The sequence below is a fragment of the Falco peregrinus genome, chromosome 9 (genome assembly GCF_023634155.1).
Source record: "Falco peregrinus isolate bFalPer1 chromosome 9, bFalPer1.pri, whole genome shotgun sequence".
NCBI lineage: Eukaryota > Metazoa > Chordata > Aves > Falconiformes > Falconidae > Falco > Falco peregrinus.
Genome location: NC_073729.1, coordinates 38,222,738 through 38,241,847, shown reverse-complemented (window position 1 = coordinate 38,241,847; position 19,110 = coordinate 38,222,738). Strand labels below are relative to the sequence as shown.

The window sequence follows — 19,110 nt, the reverse complement described above, 5'->3', positions numbered from 1 at the left end:
ACAGCTGCATCAGTCGGTTGGTTTGTGGTTAAACAAATTCCTTTCTAAAGCTCCATATAAGGAGCTTGCAGGCCTAGAGCTCTAAATAATCCCTTCAATCTTCCTGTTTGGAATGATGCTGTTGTAGCTGCTAATAATAATACAACCCAAATTATAGGACAATAACATTTATTTAGAGCATGAGGGATTCCACATTATACAAACCCTTAAATTTATTTATTTTTTGTTTCACTGGTCCATTTCTACAACAAATACATCAGATCTACTATATAATAAAATTATTTACATTTCCAAACAAGATTGGGTTTGTTTATAAACCCCCTTACTGCTATTCACATACAGTACTTAAACAACAGCACAATACATTATTTTAATACCTAAAAATGACAACCCTGTATTCTAATTTGTTTATGAAAAGTGGAAACAAATACATTTACAAATTGTCTTCCTCTCCCCTTCCATTTCATACAAACACATTAACCTAATGTGCTAACCCTGGACTTCACTTTGTAAATCCAGGGGGTTTTAAAAGAACCCAGTTTTTATATCTATTTGTTTCTTAGAAAAAAATCATTTATTGGGAACAGTATAATATTAAAATGACTTACTGTACAGAATTTTATTTAAAAAAAGAAAAATCACAGCTCAAAATTGCTATTGGTAAATTCACACTTATTTACAAGTTTCATGTTTCCATGCAGTAATTTACTTGGATTTTCTTCTTTTTGACTGCATTGCACTGGCACTCGTTTCTGAAAGCAAGAGAAGAAAAAAAGCGTGGATACGAAGTCGGTAAGCCATTCACCAGAGGTGCACAGACTGCCCTTTTATTTTTCCAACGTCACACCAGAGTGGAAACCTCTGAAGATCAGGATTTCCACAGACCTGGGAGTGACTCTTCACAGGACGTAACACAAATGGACCCTCTCCACTGACGACAGCTGTCGGCAGCGATACAGCACAAAGTTCCCCCTAGCTTCTGTCAGGGCACTATCTCCCAGAGCTGTGAGTTTAACATTTACGAAGTCCTAATATAACCGCCTTAAAAATAAGAGCGGTGCATTTTCAACTGCTCTTTAACTTTCATTTCCCACATTCCCACTTGCTCAGCCATACCACAGAAGGAAGTCTCCGTGCAACAGCGGGACAGCGCAGGGCACAAACTACGTCAGTCAGACCCAAGCGTCACAGAGACGGCGTTATAAAAAAACCAACAACTTAGGAAGATACTTTGGAGGCTTCCATGCAAGTTAAGAATCTAGTTGTTTGAGTCCTTGGAAATTCAGGTCATTAGAAAACAAGTCTCTTCAGTGTACATTACGATTCACAGAAAAACAGCTTATGCAGAAAGATACAAAATACTATACAGCACTGCAGCAGAACAACCAGAAGCACTTGCAGAATCGACAGCAAAAGCAGATGACATTTTCAGTGCACTTACCAAGGCACTAAGCTTCCATTTCAAAACAAAAAAGGAAAAGAATAAGTACCAAGGGTATTTGCATCTTCAGATTTTTTAAAAATGTGATTTTAAATGTTGGCAATGTATCTTTGGCTCTTCACAATATTTTCCAAAAGCTATTAGAGCTGTGTGTATTTTAAGAATCAAAAGGGAAAAAATTTCCATGACATCCAAAACTAGAAAAGCAACAGTACAACTCCATGGCTGTGAAATGTCGTATTTTTTTAAAAAAATATTAAAAAAATCAACATTTCAAATTTTAACATACTCAAAGCTGCAGTAAATGCTGAAACAGCCCTTGCTGGAAAAATACTCCAAAAAGTGAAAATCCAATACAGTACCAGTTTTCAGAAGTGAAACACCTTAACAGGCATGACTTCCAGTCACCCCAGCTCCCTCCAAGCAGCAACGCTACTTTAGGTAGCTTGGTCAGCAGCAGCATTAGCTGGAGCCATCCCTGCTGCTGCTGCTGAAGTCTCCGTGTTTGGGAGAATGAACATGTCAGTGGTCAGCACCTGTCCCAGTCCCCAGCACCTTGTGAGCATCACCAGTACCCCCCTTGCCTGCTTCTACCTAAACCTTGCACGCTGCAGCATGCTGCGTACATGTGGACAAGGGCTGGCTTTCAGCGTGCCCTCCCCTCTTACGGTTATCCTTCTGCCTCCTTCCTTCCTGATGCTTAGCAAAGGAATTACTACATAAACTGGCCAAAGTCTATTTCTCTCTCCTTGCTATATTTAGGTTTTTCCTAATTGCTGTTTTTATAACAACCTTAATCAGCCTCCACCTCAAAAGGTAATTCCCCCCAGTTCCACATTCTCTTTAACATGGATTAGCAAGTTTTTCAAGACACAGATAACATAACCGTAGATGTCTACAAGGAGGCCAGGACACACAAAACAAATGTGCTTTCTTACGCTATGATTCACTAATGAAAATGTAGAACAGAGTAGGCACAAGTGGCAGACCTCGTTACACTCCTTCAGCTGCCTCACTAATCCTCCAGCCTGCCCTCTTCCATAAGAAAGCCTTGTTTTGCTCATTTTCTCTACAACTTAGAAGTAGGCAGTTGCTTGCATGGAGATAAGGTAATCGAAGCCCAGGGCACTACACGGTAAGCTGGACCCATGTTTTCAAGCAAAACCCTTAGATGCTGTGGCAGTTTCAGTTGCATGTTTTAAAAACAATGATTTTACTTACAGAGGTAAACAACACAGTCAATACAAAAGCCCTAAGTGAGTTCTGGTATCATTTCAATTTGATGCACTTCCATGTTCCCACATATTCAGAATTTGACGTGCCACTGGTTGTCATCTTTAGGTTTATTCATCACAGTATGTGGGGCAGGTCATACGTTTCAGATTCCCTCAAACTCAGGACAGTATCACCAAATCAACTTTACATTGGCTTCACATTTTTCAAACTTTTCTTCACAATCATGAAAGATAATTTATTTTTACAATACAGACTTAGATTCTTCTGCACAATCCTGCCACAAGAAGTAAATTTAACTAAATTCAGCAGCCACAAAAGTGCAGAACATATAGGTCCCTTTGTGTAACCTTTAAGAGTCATCGCACAATTACATATAGCTGGAAGTCTTCTCTGAAACTCTTAAAATGCAAATATTCTTACCATCAAAGTTTAGTATCTTCAGTATGGAAAATGGGTGCTGAATTCAACTGGACTTCCTTTTGTAATAATTCTATATTAATATATCTCTTTGTTCTCTATGTTATCTTTAAAATATTGGTTGAATGTTGCCTCTTGACGATCTCTCTCTACCCTCTCGCACAACTTTTGTCCATCAGAATTTTTCTGACCCTTAAACATAAGGAGCTGACACAGTTAGCTTCAGAAATGCAGATTGGCACCACAGATCGTGCATTCCGATAACGATTACATGTATCACACAAATGCTGAATACTTTGTTAAAGATTGTAACCTGCGTAGAAATAAGGCACATCAGCAGCTGCTAATGCCATGGGTTAATATCTGTAACTTTAGGATTTCATGCGTTCTCGGAAAAAACAGCCAAGGCTCTGCGCGCTAGCACACAGCACTCCTCGATGCTCCAGGCTGCCATCCAGACAGCGTTCTGAGCATGCCTGAACCACAGCATTTGGCTTCGCAAGAGCTGACCGTGCACTTGAGAAGACTTAAGCATTTGTCTTGTGTCTTTCAGGCTTCAGGGGAATAAAAAAAAAGTCACTTTTTTACTTGAGTACAGTCCTTTTAATGGCAAAATGTTTCTGCCAAGAGAATTCAACTTCAACTAGGCAAGCTCGCTGAACACTATGTGACTGAGTACTGCAGAAAACAAGTTCCACAAATTTAACAACGGGAAATTCATACAAGCTTTACTGCCAGCACAGACGTCGGTAAATAATTCAACACCAACCTGTGTCTAAATCATTGAAACTAGAGTTAAAAGCACACAACATTTACAAGCTGTAAACCATGGTTATGAGCCAGTTATTGAAAGGGTTATTATGTGGGGAAGCATGTTACTTCCTGCCCTCTCCAGAGAAATGATGGCTGTGCATTTTACCTTTTGCAGTGCTGGATGCAGATGCTGGCCTGGAGGACCTCTTGCGCTGTCCATTCTCTACAGTTTCCTGTGAAGCGGCAGAATCCTCTGTTCTTGAATTTCTTCTATTTGAAGTTTTAGACTTTTCACAATTCTCTTTTGCCTCATTACTAATAAAGTGGGACAAAATATTTCTGATGAAGTGTAAGAAGAATTATGTTTTTCTATGCAACTCAGACAAGCTGGAGGATGGACCGACACAGGTACCAGTTCCGGACTATTAGCACTGAAGATATGAAATGCTAGAGATACCAGAAGTTTTATCAGATGAAGAATGACCTGAGTAAGCCAGAGTATAGTCCATCTCTATTAAAAATTATCAGAGGATACAAAACTGGGAAGTCCTCAAAGAGAATATTTTCAACATTAGAAGACCAAGAAATTAGATGCATTATAAATTGTCTGCTCTGCTTTCCACAGGTGCCACCATTACTGAAGTCTAGGAAAAGCAAACAAGTTACATTAGAGACTGCTACGATACGGGAACACAGAGTTGAAATTGCAGATGAACATAAGGAGGAATTATGAACTCTTCAGGTAGTATGCCAGCTTTTGTTTTTGCGAAGAAGACTCACTCCATTGATCCAAGTGATTTCTTCACATATTAAAAAGCTTAAGGCTTATTTAAAACTTCCTTTAAGCTGTAAAGCTTGAAGTTAAAAATCTTGGGGTTTTTTTTATAACAGAAAGCTTTTTCTGTTACAAAAAATAATTTTAGGTAGTATGGAAATCTGTGTTGCTTGTCACTGAGGCAACACATGGAAAGCTACGTTTTGTAATTAAACTCTTCCTTTATTTTATCACTCTTAAACTCATCTCGAGGTCTGGATGTTTTCTCCTTAATGCATTAATTCCAGACAATTTTTAATGACTAAGTGGTTTCTGAAGAATATGCTAAAATTATCTCCTGTGAACTCAAAGGTAATTAATCAAATAAATTATTCTGCTGATAACAGAAAAGGAGAAAGAAAACGTCATTCATGCCCTATGGGTGATACTTGCAAGATTTCAAGAAAAGCTGCCTTAATCGGAGAACAGACTGAGAACACACAGAGCAGCCCTGTGCGTTACAGAGGTTCCATAACAGTGTCCCTGTTTTGGAGGAAGTTCTGCTCTGAGGGGAAAAACTACTACAAATACTTGTATTTTTAATGTAACGGTCATCTGAAATAAAACACAGTTTGTCAATGAGAGACAAACATTCTCAAGCAAGGAAACACATGGTAGAGGAGAATATGGAAGCACATGGATTGTCTCAGATACAAAATAAATATTGAAATCTATTTCCCTGTAAGTCAGTACTACAGGGCAATCCGTAACTGAATCCTCCAAACAGGTCCCAGACTGGTCTTCTGCTAAGTAACCCAGGCAGCTGAAACAGCAGCCACCTGCTTCAGATACCTGGAGGTAAACAAACAGGTCTCATCACCCAAAGTTCAGTAATTTTTCTACAGATTCTAGTGACTAATCCATAGCTTGGGTTGTCTCATAGGAACCAACACATCCTTCCTTTTACAGGAGGAAATCAAGTTGGCCCAAGTAAAAGTATTTCTAGTGCTTTGTAGGCTGTAAGTACAAACTCTAAGGTTTGTACTGTAAGGCATTTTAACTCCAGGAGCTCAAAGCTGACTGCTGAGTACCAGCCATCACTAGATTAAGTTTGCCTGAAAACTTTCCTTCTTTTCTGGTCTTGCTCAGAGAAGCATCAGTCCAGAAAAAAAAACAAACAGAAATGCACTTGCAGTAATTTGATGTGCTGAATGAGTCTGGGGAATAGTCATGCAAGGACATTTCAATTGGAGATTCCGCTAATCTGCCAAGCATCGCGCCTTCAGCTTTTTAGAAGAATTCTACCCTGAAGAAAACTTGTGAAATTTCAGTTTCTTTGATACAACTAGAAAAATCCCAATCCATGTGAAGGTAAATACAGTTAAATATTCATTTCAGAGTCATTCCTGATCTGAGAAAGTGTATTGCCTTCCCTCCCCTACAAAAGACAACTGCCTCATTCCCTGATGAACAGAATGAGCAAACTGCACCTCTTGCCCTGGCTTAGGGGGTCACTCCACTGACGAGGGCAGCATCAGAAACCTGACCAGTTGTGCCAGCTCAGTTACATAAAAACCTTACAAAGGTCTGTCATTACAGCTGCCTAGACTGAGTTTAAGAGCCTGGTGGGGTTAGAATCTAACAGAAATAGATCTTGGAAACTGTATTTGCTTCTGGCAGATCAAAGTGATTTGAAATACGATGTTTTAATTAAAGAATGTCTTAATTGGGACAAGATGAAGTTTCTATCTGGTTTCCTATCAGGTTTCGGCAAAGTGTCAACACGCAAACACTGAGGAAACCTGGAGAAAAGAGTCATGAAGGCAGAGGAAGAACAAACCTTAAAAGACTTACTTTCAGAAAATAAAAATTCACATGACAGCTAAGCTGCAGGCTTTTGGGGTTTTAGTTTTGATTTGTTTTTAGAAAATATCGAACAGTGGAACCATCAAGACCCTTCCAGAATGTGAAACGTTCAGGCCTGAAGGGATAAGAGGAAACACTGCCCAAAAGACAAACTTGGGAAAAATTTACCTTACATTCTGCATTTCAGCTATGTTTTGAAACATTCAGCTAGCCCAATTTCTTAGCAGGACAGAAAGAGTATGGACAAGAAAATGAAAAGCAGTGGCAGAAGTTGTGCAATTGCAGCAAAGAGAAAGGGACTTCTTCCCATGAAAGCTATATCTACTCTGAATCTACGCAAGCTATCTCCTTACCTTTGACCAGCAACTACTGGAGCATTTGTTTCAAGTTCTACAAGAGAAAAAGATAATTTTAAAGTCTGCTGTAGAAGTACATACCTGCTGACAAGGCATGGCTATCTCACATTTTTCTCAGTAAATACTGGGTCCGAAGAATAAAATTCTCTCATGTACCGTCCCTCTCAATGCACAGCATGCTAACATACCAAAGCACCACATCAGCCAAGTGCTCTTTCTGATTATGGCCTGCACCAGCTAAGACAGAGGAAAGTTAAAAAGAAACCCTGCAGAAGAAAAGTGTAGAGAAACTTCCTGACAAGGGCTACGGTCCTCTCACTTTTTTAACTTCCATTTTAGACAATTTACTACTTTTAAATCTTCTAGGTTTTATTAATTCTAAACCTTAAAAATACTAATCTGGACCTATTATGCATGTAAAATTTTGCCTTAACCCAACCACCTCTCACAGCAGTATCTTCTAATGCAAAGGAAGACAATGTTGTGAAGCCCAGTTACACCTCTACTGAATTGGAAAAAAAAAATATCTCTGGGGAGATGATGTAAAGAGAAGTCTGACTTGCCTTCTTTCTCTCTCATAGTGATTTTACACATACAAATCAGGTGCCCTTTTGAGTCTTCACTGCAATAAACAGCTCTCCTTCTCATATACGATACCTAATCTTTTTACTATCCATTTTTTACCCTCCCCATATCCACCTTTGTTGAGAGGGAGTATCTACACCTCAACACAACACCTCTCACGAGAAACTGCCACTGGTTTAGGGATTACCATTACAACATAACGTATGAACTCACTGTCTGTCACGTTGCCTGTACTCCAACCAGCCCTTAAACACCCTACAGCCTTTGGGACGGTGGCGCACAAAACTGTGGCTTTGCTTTAACATCAGTTTAGTACCTGAAGTTTGCTACAGTGTCCACAAGGAATAGACGTATAAAAAGTAAGAAAACAGGTAATATCTGTGTCATTATGGTAAAACCCCTTAAAATTTGTATTGTTAGAAGATCAGACTCTTCAGTGTAAATGCACATAGCACTGTCTTGGAAAAACAGATGTCTTGATAACAAAAGAAAAACAGACTAAGCAACACAGGGCAAGAGTCACTGTTGTTCCTACCCAAAATTTAAACTGGGAGAATATCCAACAGTAAAAATCAGTAATGTCGGTGTCTCCCCCGCAGCAGGAACTCCCCAACACAGCCACATCAGCACTGGGGCAATGAGGCGGATATAAAACAATAGGGTGCATGAACGTCTTTAAGTGGCAGTTCAAAGAAAGCAATTTAGTACAATTTTTGCTTTCTGAAAGCTCTACTACTAGTCATATTAGAGATGTCAAATTGCTGGAGAGGGACACTTCCCACGTGCAAGCCCATGTCTATCCACTTTCCCTACTCATCTGGGAAATTACATTTTTAAAACACCACAGAATTGATGGTGAAACACCATGATAATAGATGGCAACAACAAAAAGTCATTTGCCAGGGCTCCACCCCTGAAGCACTGCCGAGGGTTCGTTAAAAGCTGAACAGAAAAAAAAAGGATTGCAACTCTAAAATGTACGTTCCCAGCCCAGCTTTTGAAAATATTTTCAGAAGTGTCCCATATAAAAGAAAAACTCCTATTTGCTCTTCACAAAACTGCAAACTCAAACACAACGTATCATTACAAATCCAGTCCTTATGCCTGAATACCTAAAAACTGCCTTGGTGGTTTTTTTCATTTGTTTTACTTGACCCCAATACTGAATCTCCAACAAGGCTTTGGAGACTTCTAAAGCACAATGTATCTAACAAAGAAAAGCAATCCCAAAAGCACAAATGATAATTAAAAAACCCCAAACCAACCCCAAACTACCAAGCATATTAGTGACCATTAAATATGCATTAAAAGAAATGCATTTTCAGTTACAAACATAAAGAGCTTAGTTCACCTATGTTCTGCTTTTCCAAAGTAAAGATTTACCTGTTCTTTGAACAGTACTTTCTGATGTTGCAACTGAACTTTTTTTCTGTGTTAAATGTTGAGAGGATGCTAGAATAAAAGTGGAGGGAAAAAGCATTATTTTCAAAGGGAGTCACAAGAATTTTCTGTTGTGTGATTGGGCTGCTTTTACAAAATGCTGTATCTTCCAGCTTACCGCATTTTTTCCATTTACAGACATAATTTTTTTAGCTTACTCTCTACTTTCCCACCATCACATATACCTCCCCAGTCTTACAAAAAACTCCGGCAAAACTATCCCAAGCAAGTTTTCTCAGACTAGAGTAAGTGATGAAATTAGGTATCATAAACCACATTTTTAAAGTTAATGGTTTTTCACCAGACTGAGAAATTAAAGAAATTCCTAGAAATTAAAGAGTTTAGTCTCCCTCAGTTTAATGCTCATTTCAACAGAAGTTCTGGGGAAAAATAGCATCTTTGTTAATGAATCAATGCCCTCACTCTTTCAATTAAATTGCGAGAGTGCAAATACGCTCCAGAAGTTCCCTTGAAGTCCTTTGTCAGTAAGATGATGTGACTTAACATAGCTTAGGTTGCCAAGCTAAAACATAAGATGGAAAAACAATTCTTGTTGAGCTAATGCCTAATAGTCTTCTATGTGATATAATGAATGTGAAGAGAAAAAGTAAAACATTCCTGTTTTTTAAAAAATATTCACTTCATTTTTCTCCGAACAAACCAGAATTCCTTCTATGAAGCTCAAAGTAAACATTTCCATTTTCTAGTGGCATACAGCTATGACATACATCTAACAGCCACAGGGAAAGTCACATTCAAGCTGAAATTCTCAGTTCCACTAAATTCTATGGATTTTATCTTCCATGACTTTATCTTCTGTGTCTAAATCCATGATGTAAAGCACAACAGATAATCAGACAGCTTACTTCAAGAGTGATGGTTTATTTCCACACCATTTTCAATAGATTAAAAATGGCATCAAGAAATAGCTGCAGTGTCATAAAAAAAGTCTGTCATGCTCAAATCAAAATAGTGAAGAAGAAAACAGTTCAGATATGAAGGTATTTTATGTTTTTGAATTGGGTGAAATTCACTTATAATCACTTTTCCAGCTATTTCTCTGAAATGAGCATTTTAATTTTTCCCTAGACAGAAGGGGTTTTGGTGTTGTTCTTTTCTTTCTTCTGGAGGTTACCCAGCTGTTCCCCTAGAGGGTTAAGGTTATTCAAAGAGGGAACTAGTATTATTAGGATTAACTCAAAATAGCGTAATTAGAGTCAATAAATTGAAATTAGTTACAAAACTAAAAAGTCTCTGGCAAGACTAAGCAGAACACCAGTGTACAAGGCACCTTAAGTATTACTTCTGTCATTACTGATACACCCACTTTTCCTCCTCTCACTTCTAACAGTTACATGAAGTCACTCCTGTTATTCCATCACAGGTTCATGACAAATACCCCATTTAAGCAATAAATGGAAACTGAAATAAAACACCTGAAAGGTGAATCTCAGTGAAATACAAGCCTGTGTGTCATTCAGCTATTGGAAACAAAAAAGCAGGCGTCAGCCTTTGCTACAGTGTCTAACTGCTATTATGCTGATGGAAAAGCACCTCGGAAGTTTACAAAAGCCATCTTATTTCTTCCACTTATGCAGGGCTGCACTGCACTTACCTGCACTTTGTAGCACTTCCTGATGTGCTCCTGCTTTTTCCTCCAGCACACCACCCCCGGTTTGCTCAGCCGGCAAACTGCCGTGATTGCTGCCATTAGAGCTTGGTGCCATGGGGGCAAGGTCCGGCATGGCAGGGGGGGTCCCGGCCGACAGCATGCTGGCAGGAGGAGTGCTGGCTGCCACACTTGGCGATGCAGAGGCAGGAGCAGCAGCCATGGTGCTGACACTCGAACTGCCAGGCCCAGAAGTGCTCTGTTTTGTAACACTGGGTGCTGGAGGTGTCACAGTTTTATTATCTAGTTCTGCTGGTGATTGCTCGGTTCCCAAACTATTTGGGACCAGCGTTTCTAGTCCCTGACCTTCTACTTCTCCATCCATAGCATACTGCTCTTCCCCTTTCTCAAGGGAGCCAGTGACTTTCTTGCATGCTTTAGTCAGCAAGAGTTGGCCGATCTTGTCTACTTTTCCCTTCCCCTTACTTGATGAAACAGGGCTGCGTCTGTTCCCAGACCCTGGACTACTCGTAAGCAGAGGTGACACAACAGGTCCGGGCTGCGCTGCTGTAACGGAGCACTGGTCACCGGAGCCACCGCTTTGAGAAGTCTCCTCCGGGCTGAAGTCTTTGACTTGCTGAGCAGGAAGATGCAAAGGAGCACTGGAAGAAGTTGCAGCAGGAGAAGGCAGCTGAATAGGAGATGCCAAGGGGTTAAGAACCAGTGGCCTGCTGGTGGGAATACTAGACACAGGACTGCTGGACGACGTGCTGGGAGGAGCAGGCCCAGAGGAGAACTTTATATTCTGTGGTATATGCAAAGGACCAACAACCGCAACCGACTGAGGCATGAGACTCGAGTTAGAGGTCATCGGGGCTGCTGGAATTGTACTTGATTGAGAGCCCTTCATAACCTGAATTAACGACGATGAGTTTATAAAAACAGGAGTAATAAACTGCGGCCGGGCGTTAGACTGAGCTGCTGACTGTCCCTCAGAAACCATAACTTTGTTCCCTACATTGGGCATTGTGACAACAGTTGACACTAATGCGGGTTGCAAGTGAGATGGCAATGGCGTTGACGTATTAGCAGAAGATGTAATAGGGTTTGAAGTTACAAAAACTGTTATCTGGTTGGGGGGTAAAGGACCTGAAATAGAAGAAGAGCTAACAGGCCTTTGCATTACTGGTGGAACACTCTGTGCAGCGTTTGAGTTTATTTCTCCCAGTTCCTGGTGCCCTGGATTTGAGCAGGGCTCATTATTTTGAGGCAAGCTAAGTGAATTAGATGGCTCTTTGCTTGAGGATGAATCTTGCATCGGAGGAATGACAGCTACCTTTTTTAGCTCCTCACCAGTGGTGACTATCGGTGCCATTTCAAGACCAGGGGGCTTAATGGTTACATTAGGAGCTCCAGAATTATCAAGAAGTTGACTTAAAGAAGTTGGTGCCTCCCTCATAGCAGGAGATACCATAGATTTACTTTCCTCCAAGACTGGAAGCTTACTGGTCTCCGAGGCCTGCCCGTCTTTTTTTGACTGTTCTTCTGGAACCAACATTTTCATTTCTGGAGCAGGGATACCTTTTAATTCAATACCAGGCTGGTCTTTGTTACCTTGGACACCTTGTACACTTTGACACTCATTATCCTGAGGCATGCTAAGGCTCTCTTTATTGTCCTCAGGAATGCCAGTCATAGCAGGTGCAGAAATTGCAGGATTCTGATTACTTAGCATATTATTTTGAAAGCTTGTAGTCACAGGCGTTGACAAAGAAGAGGGACCAGCCATCATATTTCTTTGTAATTCCATGTTCTGCAAGAGAGATGGATTCTGCTGAGCTGTCAGTGATAATTTAGCTGCTTTTGAATTCTGTCTGCCAGGGCTTGGTGTAGTTTTCCTGCTGGATCCGGGACTGGACCTTCGACTATTGCTTGGACTTGCTCTCTTTGTTCCTCCAGTGTTGGTTTGTTTTGCTGAATTAACGACCACACCTTCCAATTTGTGTGGCTGTGGTGCAGCAAAACTAGACTGATTGTTAATTGTGAGATTTGATGGGGCCTGTCCAATGGCCTTCAAAGTAGTGGGATTAAGACCCTGCTGATCAAATCCTCTATTGATATTAGGCCTGGGAGGTAAAGGAATATTAATCTGGGGAGGGAACAGACCAGCTATAGAAGCATTGAGTCTTTCTGGAGACAAGCTAATTTCTGATGGTTCCGTGCTAGGTGGACGGTTATTAGGAGTCTGAGGATAGTATGGCCTTGGGCTTGCTCTGTTTGGGGTTTTAGGCCTTGAAGTTTGTGATGGGGTGGCAACATTTGGAAAATGGTGTGTAAGAGTGCTAGGCAGAGAATTAGACTGCTGCTGGGGACTTGCACCTTGAGCAGTTGAAAGTGGGGATGGGCCAGGTTTGGGTCCAGTCATCATTAACTGGTTCTGTGAAACCACTAAATGAGATGTCAAATTATTCTGAGCTCCTGATGCTGGGGGGCCTTCAGCTCCACCTCCTTCTGGAAGGGAGGATACTGATGAAACCTCTCCAAGGGGTGAGCTGGAAGGATTCTGTACATTATCTTGATAAACCATTTTTCTTGCATTATTTCCCAGGGGAGGATTGCCTGGTAAGGAAATTCTTTGTTTATCAGGAGACGGAGGCACGGATCCAGGACCTTGGAGGTTAACCATTACTGGTATGTTACCACTCTGCTGCAGGGGCATTCGCTGAGCATCTGGATTCAGAGGCCCTCTAGGTGGGTGAACTCCCTGTGGTACGGGGAGTCTGACCGATTTGGGATCCTGCTGCATCATAAGCATCATCATCATCTGCTGCTGCTGCGGTGTCTGTGGTGGTGCCTGGGCTTGCTGGGGTGGTGGCTGTGGCTGCTGCAGCTGCTGTTGTGGCTGCTGGGTATGTGGCATTAGTTGAGGTGGCATCTGCTGAAGTGGTCTTTGTTCCACTGCCTGAGATGGATAACCTAAGACAACAAGATGATACACTCATTACATCTAAGGGAAGATCAGAGAAAGCAGAATTTCTGTAACCAACAGGATCAGACAGAAAGTATAGCCAGGAGCCTGTTTATCTTATATGCATGAGCCACATTAATGAAATAGGCTTTACAAATAAGGACAAAGATTTTAAGTAAAAGTATTTTTAACAAGTAACACATAAATGACTTGCATGACATCTAGTTGGAGATCTCTTAGTATACTGAATCAGCCACTAGGTATTACTCCAGATTCATGCCACTTGTAAAGTCTTTGCAACTGGTCCATGGGCTTGTTTCACTTAAAATGTAGACTTGGACTTTAACTGATTAATACTCCTTAAAACGGATTTGTATGACAGACCCTGTGGAACATGGACTAGCATACCTGCTACAGATCTGACATTTTCTGGTGTACAAAGCAGAATCTGTCACATATTACTTGGACAAAAACAGTGCTAAGAACCACCGTGTGGCTTATAATACAAATTCCTTTGTGGACTTTGGATTTAATCCTCTACATGCAAAGGATAATTCCAACTGCAACCTTTATTTCTTAGTTCTCAAAACTCAGCTGTTGGTTAATGCTAAATTTTTAAGGCATCAGTCTGTGCTAAAGCTAGAAATACAGAATTATTGACCCATTATATTATGGCTTTGTAACTCAACAGTATTCAGTATGACACCTGCAGTATGATACATGACAGTGTGTCCACCTCTTCATTTTGAGTTAATTCAAAGAAAACACAAAACGGTACCAATTAGTTACTAGGAGGAAAAAAAGCTTTGGACTTCGAATGTGCAATAACACAAATAAAATAAAACTGTCACAAAGATCAATTAAAATCTTTCCTATAGTTAATTACATTTAGATAATCCACAGAAAAATCCCACTACCTGGTGGCCTACTTGCGAAATCTGAAAGTTTAGGGCCTGAATTATCTAAATTCACTCCTTGTTCTCCAGACATTGATGACTGATCACTCTCCTCCAGGCCAGCTGGACGCGGTTCTGAAGAACTGAAAGAAAAATAACTGCAATTAAGATCCAGTCCTCACATCAGTGTTTGACTTCTGCTTTTATAAGCATTCAAGTAATTAATTCCTAGCACTTTTCACAGACCTGCAAGTAACTCAAAAATATGCACCACCACCTCTGGTATAACATGACAAAGTTGAACACAGAGCCCCAGAGTGTCTGCTGACAGGCACTCCTGTGCCTTAAATACTACTAAAAAGGAAATAAGTTGCCTGGCACTCAATTGATCTTAAGCATTTATTTTCTTTGTTTCTACTTTGAATCTGTGTTTTGTAACTAAGAGAATGTCAATGAACATTCCAAATGAAATAGATATATAAACTAAATAGGCTTCACTCTAATACTGCTGCAACATCTGTATAGATAAGTAAGTATCATGGGTAGATGTGTAGAAATTTAATTTAATGATGGCACCATTTCTTCCAGTATTGTACCCAGAAATGATGAGCTCAGGGTATCAGAGACCTTTGTTAACATCACAGCAAAAATGCACTGACATTATACAGTCACTTGCCAGAGCACAGACCTTTGTGGGGTACTGATGCTCTGCAAGTGACCACAGAATCACAGAATGCTCTGGGTTGGAAGTGACCTTAAAGACCATCTAGTTCCCACTCCCTGCCGTGGACAGGGACACCATCCACTAGACCAGGTTGCTCCAAGCCCCGTCCAAGCTGGCCTTGGATGCTGCCAGGGATGGGGCACCCACAGCTGCTCTCGGCTTCACCACCCTCACAGCAAAGAATTTCTTACTAACATCTAATCTACACATACCCTCTTTCAGTTTAAAGCCGCCCCCCTTGCCCTATCACTACATGCCCCTGTAAAAAGCCCCTCTCCAGCTTTCTTGTCGGCCCCCTTTAGGCACTGGAATGTGCTGTAAGATCTCCCTGGAGCCTTCTCTTCCCCAGGCTGAACTGCCCCAACTCTCTCAGCCTGTCTTCAGCAGAGAGGTGCTCCAGCCCCCTGAGCATCTTCGTGGCCTCCTGTGGACCTGCTCAAGGAGCCCATGTCCTTGCTATGTTGGGGGCCCCAGAGCCGAACACAGCGCTGCAGGAAGGGTCTCACCAGGGCAGAGCAGGGGCAGAATCCCCTCACTCATCCTGCTGGCCCCACAGCCGGTGATGCTGCCCAGGGTACGGCTGGCTTTCTGGGCTGTGGGTGCACGCTGCCAGCTCATATTCAGTCTTTCACCCACCAGTACCCCTGAGTCCTTCTCCAGGGGTACCTGACACTCCAGGAGACTCTCTAAGACATTTTTAAATCATCCAGATTCATGCCCAGTACTTCCACTGAATCAGGACAGCTTTTGCAGACTTACAAAAAAAGCAGGTTTCTATAGCTGTCAATATACATGCCCAGGGGATGTAAGATAGAGAGGGCTGAAGAGTAAAAGACCTTAACTGCTTATCATGACTATGTGAAGGCTGTACGGAAATCTACATAATAAAAGCTCTGAGCTAAAATTAATGAGAGCAAAATAAACCCACTCCCAAAAAAGATGCAGAATCATGCAGAAATGCCAAGGACAAAAGAAATTTTCAGCAAAGTAAGAATTCAAAGTACATAAAGCCAGAGAGATCCATCTTATTCAATGTTCCTTGAGTGTAACTGTTTCTGGCATCTGTACAGCTGACATGGAGAGAGCCAAGCCTGTCTAATATCCTATTAGCTACCTAACCAACACTCAGAAAGCAGTGTGTGACCTGAAAGTCCCTGAACTTTCATGAGTCAAAACTGAGGAGAACATAAATCAAGAGAGAAGAAAGGAAAGAAATGGGGCAAACACAGAACCGTTCCAAGCACTGCTGCTGAGCACACAAAGATTGCCAGGGAAAGCATCTGGAGTTAAACCTTTTGCCTAATCCAGCACACCACCAATTTTTGTAATAGTATTGTTATAGGCTTACATGCCTCCGCCAATAAATTTGATTAAAACTGGCAAAATACATACACATGCCCCAGAAGCATTATATTAGCAGCCATAAATGAAGAAACGTTCTGGCAGCAAAATCACCCAGAGGACCTGCAACCTTTAATGTAGGTGCCAGCAATGTGAACTGGAATAACTGCCTAAAATTGTGAATACAATCATGGGAGATTAAAAATGCTACAGTTAAAGATTAGATAAAGCTGATGCAAAGCATCACTGCACAAACAGGTTTAACCTAGAAAACAATCATGGTGCAAAATCAATTCTTAGAAAACATCTCGTGCCAGATGGGTCTAACCAGGCAAGCTGTACAAACCCTGCAAAACAGACACTAGTTGGCTAGCAAAGTAGAGCAGTTATTGTATGAAACACTGCTACTGTAATTGCTGGAAAATTGAAACATAACTTCAATTTTGAATGTTGCTGAAATTCACTGGGCATATTTAGCAACCAGCACTCATAAAAAAAAACCCCACATTCTGAATACGAATAGCAAGCAAGATGACAAATTTGTGTAAGAGGAACAAATATTCCCTATTTGTTCTTCTTTCCTATTGCTCTGGGTGTAAAAAAAAAACCAAACCAATTAACAAACCCAAAAACACCACACAAAAAAATCCAACTGCATATCAGGTACAGCATGGACTGTCATAAGGGAACACCAGCTGCATTCCCAAGCACGACCTTCAGATACAAAATCCTTCATCAGAGTGGAGAGAACACTCCAGGAGACAAATTAAAACCCCAAACAAACTCAACCCCCGAAAGGGCTGCAGATATGAAATAAGGTGTGCAGAAATAAAATTACAGTACGGATGCAAGCAGAACCAGCCCTGCTGACAATGCTCTACACTTTTTCTTTTACAGAAAAGCAGTCGTCCTGTGACACTACCTAAGTTTCATTTCCCATGTGTACAGGGGGACTGCCACCTCCGGACCTACGGTTACAAGCTCTCTGAAGCTGGCTGAGAAAAATTTCTTAGGCTGCAGTGCTGTTCACCATCCGCACATTACTTCTGTACATCACACTTCGCACTGGAGACTGCAAATCTGACCGCTAGCAGTTATTTCAGAGTGTAAACCGGTAAATTGTTTCTGTCCTACCAGTACACATGATGTTTATGATCTGTGCACAGGGGAACATTAAACAACTGTATGTTTCTGCATGTGTTTAACAGAATTAACTAACATGTTTTATCTATAATCCCATTTCATCTAGCATGTTTTTCCTCAGTTTACATCCCACTACCTACAGTCTTCAGGTCCAGAAAACAGGTACAATCACTTTTAAACAACCTACTTTTCCAAAATACCTTGGTTTTCATTCCAATGCTGAGTTGCTCAATTAAGCAAACCGTTAAAACTATTTTAGATTCAGCTGAATAAATTCAGTAGCTCACTTACCCTACTTACATTCCAATATGGCTCAGTCTACAAACCATATTACTAGTGGTACTTTTGTTACTATGTTATATCTCAGAAATTATTTCCAAGAAAAAAACCAGAATAATGTTAATGCGTTTATCAAATTAACTGCATTTCCACACAAGGTTTGCTGCTCTAAATTCTAAAATTTCTAAGGAAGAATGACAGAGAAGCCGAGATGAAAAGCATCCCACTTACTTCTGACGCAAAAGAAAGTGAGCTGAATCAGATTTAAAAGAATCAGCAATTCCAAGACAGGAAAACACTGAGCTTGCCTAACGATGCTAGGGAAGCCGAGGGCCAATGAGGCAGGAAGGTACTACAGCCAGCTCTCACTGCAGTCACCCTCCTTTTGCTGGAGAATGATCTCAAAAACATTTATAAGGGTATGTCCCTTTTAAATGCTCCTGCAAGGATAAAGTGATTAATATATAGCCCATTAAGAAACAAAATGCTGATCCATATCAGGTGCCAAAACATCATTCTGCAGGTAGCAACAGCAAGAGAACGTTCAGTGAAAATTTAAGAGACAGAATAAGTACGAAGTGGGATTTCCTTTGTTAAGGCTTTTAATCAGATTGTTGTGTATTTATTTAAGAGCTAGGAACTCTTTTGAGTTATCATAGCTCAATAGAAAAGCTGCAATTTAAGTTTCTTTTATTGTGAAAGCTTTTTAACAAGTAAATAGTCTTGTAGGACTTTGTAAACTCAGAAGAGCTTTATATATCCACTTACTGATACTCTCAGGCCACAATGAAGCTGGGTGATCATCAGCAAGACCAATGAAAACAAAATCATAACAAGGCTTTTCTTTAATGATTAACAGATTTTCTTTTCAGAAGAGAGTGCCAACTCATCTGCTCCCTCTGAATCCTCTGTCATTTCCATGGCAAGACAGCTTGCTACCAGTACTGGTTACTATTATTTTATTGGAATCTATTTAGAATTGAAGCATTTTATTTTTTTTACAGATAGCACCAGATCTTTCCTACCTAGAAATACAAGGCCATCTTTGTCTTTGATTTGGGGCAGGAAAAAAAAAAAAAAGAACCAAACCAAAACTTTCCATGAAAGATGCAGATGACTAACAGTGATGCAAGGTTTGCATGTTTTACTTTGCTGCAAATTATCAGCAGTGTCTGCCAGCACTATACAGATTGCTGTTGGGTAGCAGCTATGCAACATGAATGTTTTTGATACAAAGAAAAGACAGTTACCGTTTGAAAGACATCTGCATAGCTTTGAATGTCAGGTGAACAACAAACAGGA

General features: G+C 40.7%; 1 protein-coding gene across 4 annotated transcripts in view; it reads right to left on the bottom strand.

Moving 5' to 3' along the window:
• Positions 1-151: 151 nt before the first annotated feature.
• NCOA6 (nuclear receptor coactivator 6) overlaps positions 152-19,110 on the bottom strand; it is a 45,644-nt gene continuing 26,685 nt past the window's right edge. The window contains exons 11-16 of one of the 4 annotated variants that reach the window (XM_055814692.1): positions 14,343-14,464; positions 10,464-13,433; positions 8,792-8,860; positions 6,821-6,857; positions 4,014-4,162; positions 152-752 (exon numbers count right to left, since the gene is read on the bottom strand). In XM_055814692.1, coding sequence (XP_055670667.1) covers positions 706-752; positions 4,014-4,162; positions 6,821-6,857; positions 8,792-8,860; positions 10,464-13,433; positions 14,343-14,464 — 3,394 coding nt within the window. In that variant the 3' untranslated portion in view covers positions 152-705. Of the gene's footprint in view, positions 4,492-6,820; positions 6,858-8,791; positions 8,861-10,463; positions 13,434-14,342; positions 14,465-19,110 lie in introns of all 4 variants that reach the window. The other 3 variants (XR_008748861.1, XM_055814693.1, XM_055814694.1) reach the window with 3 other exon arrangements.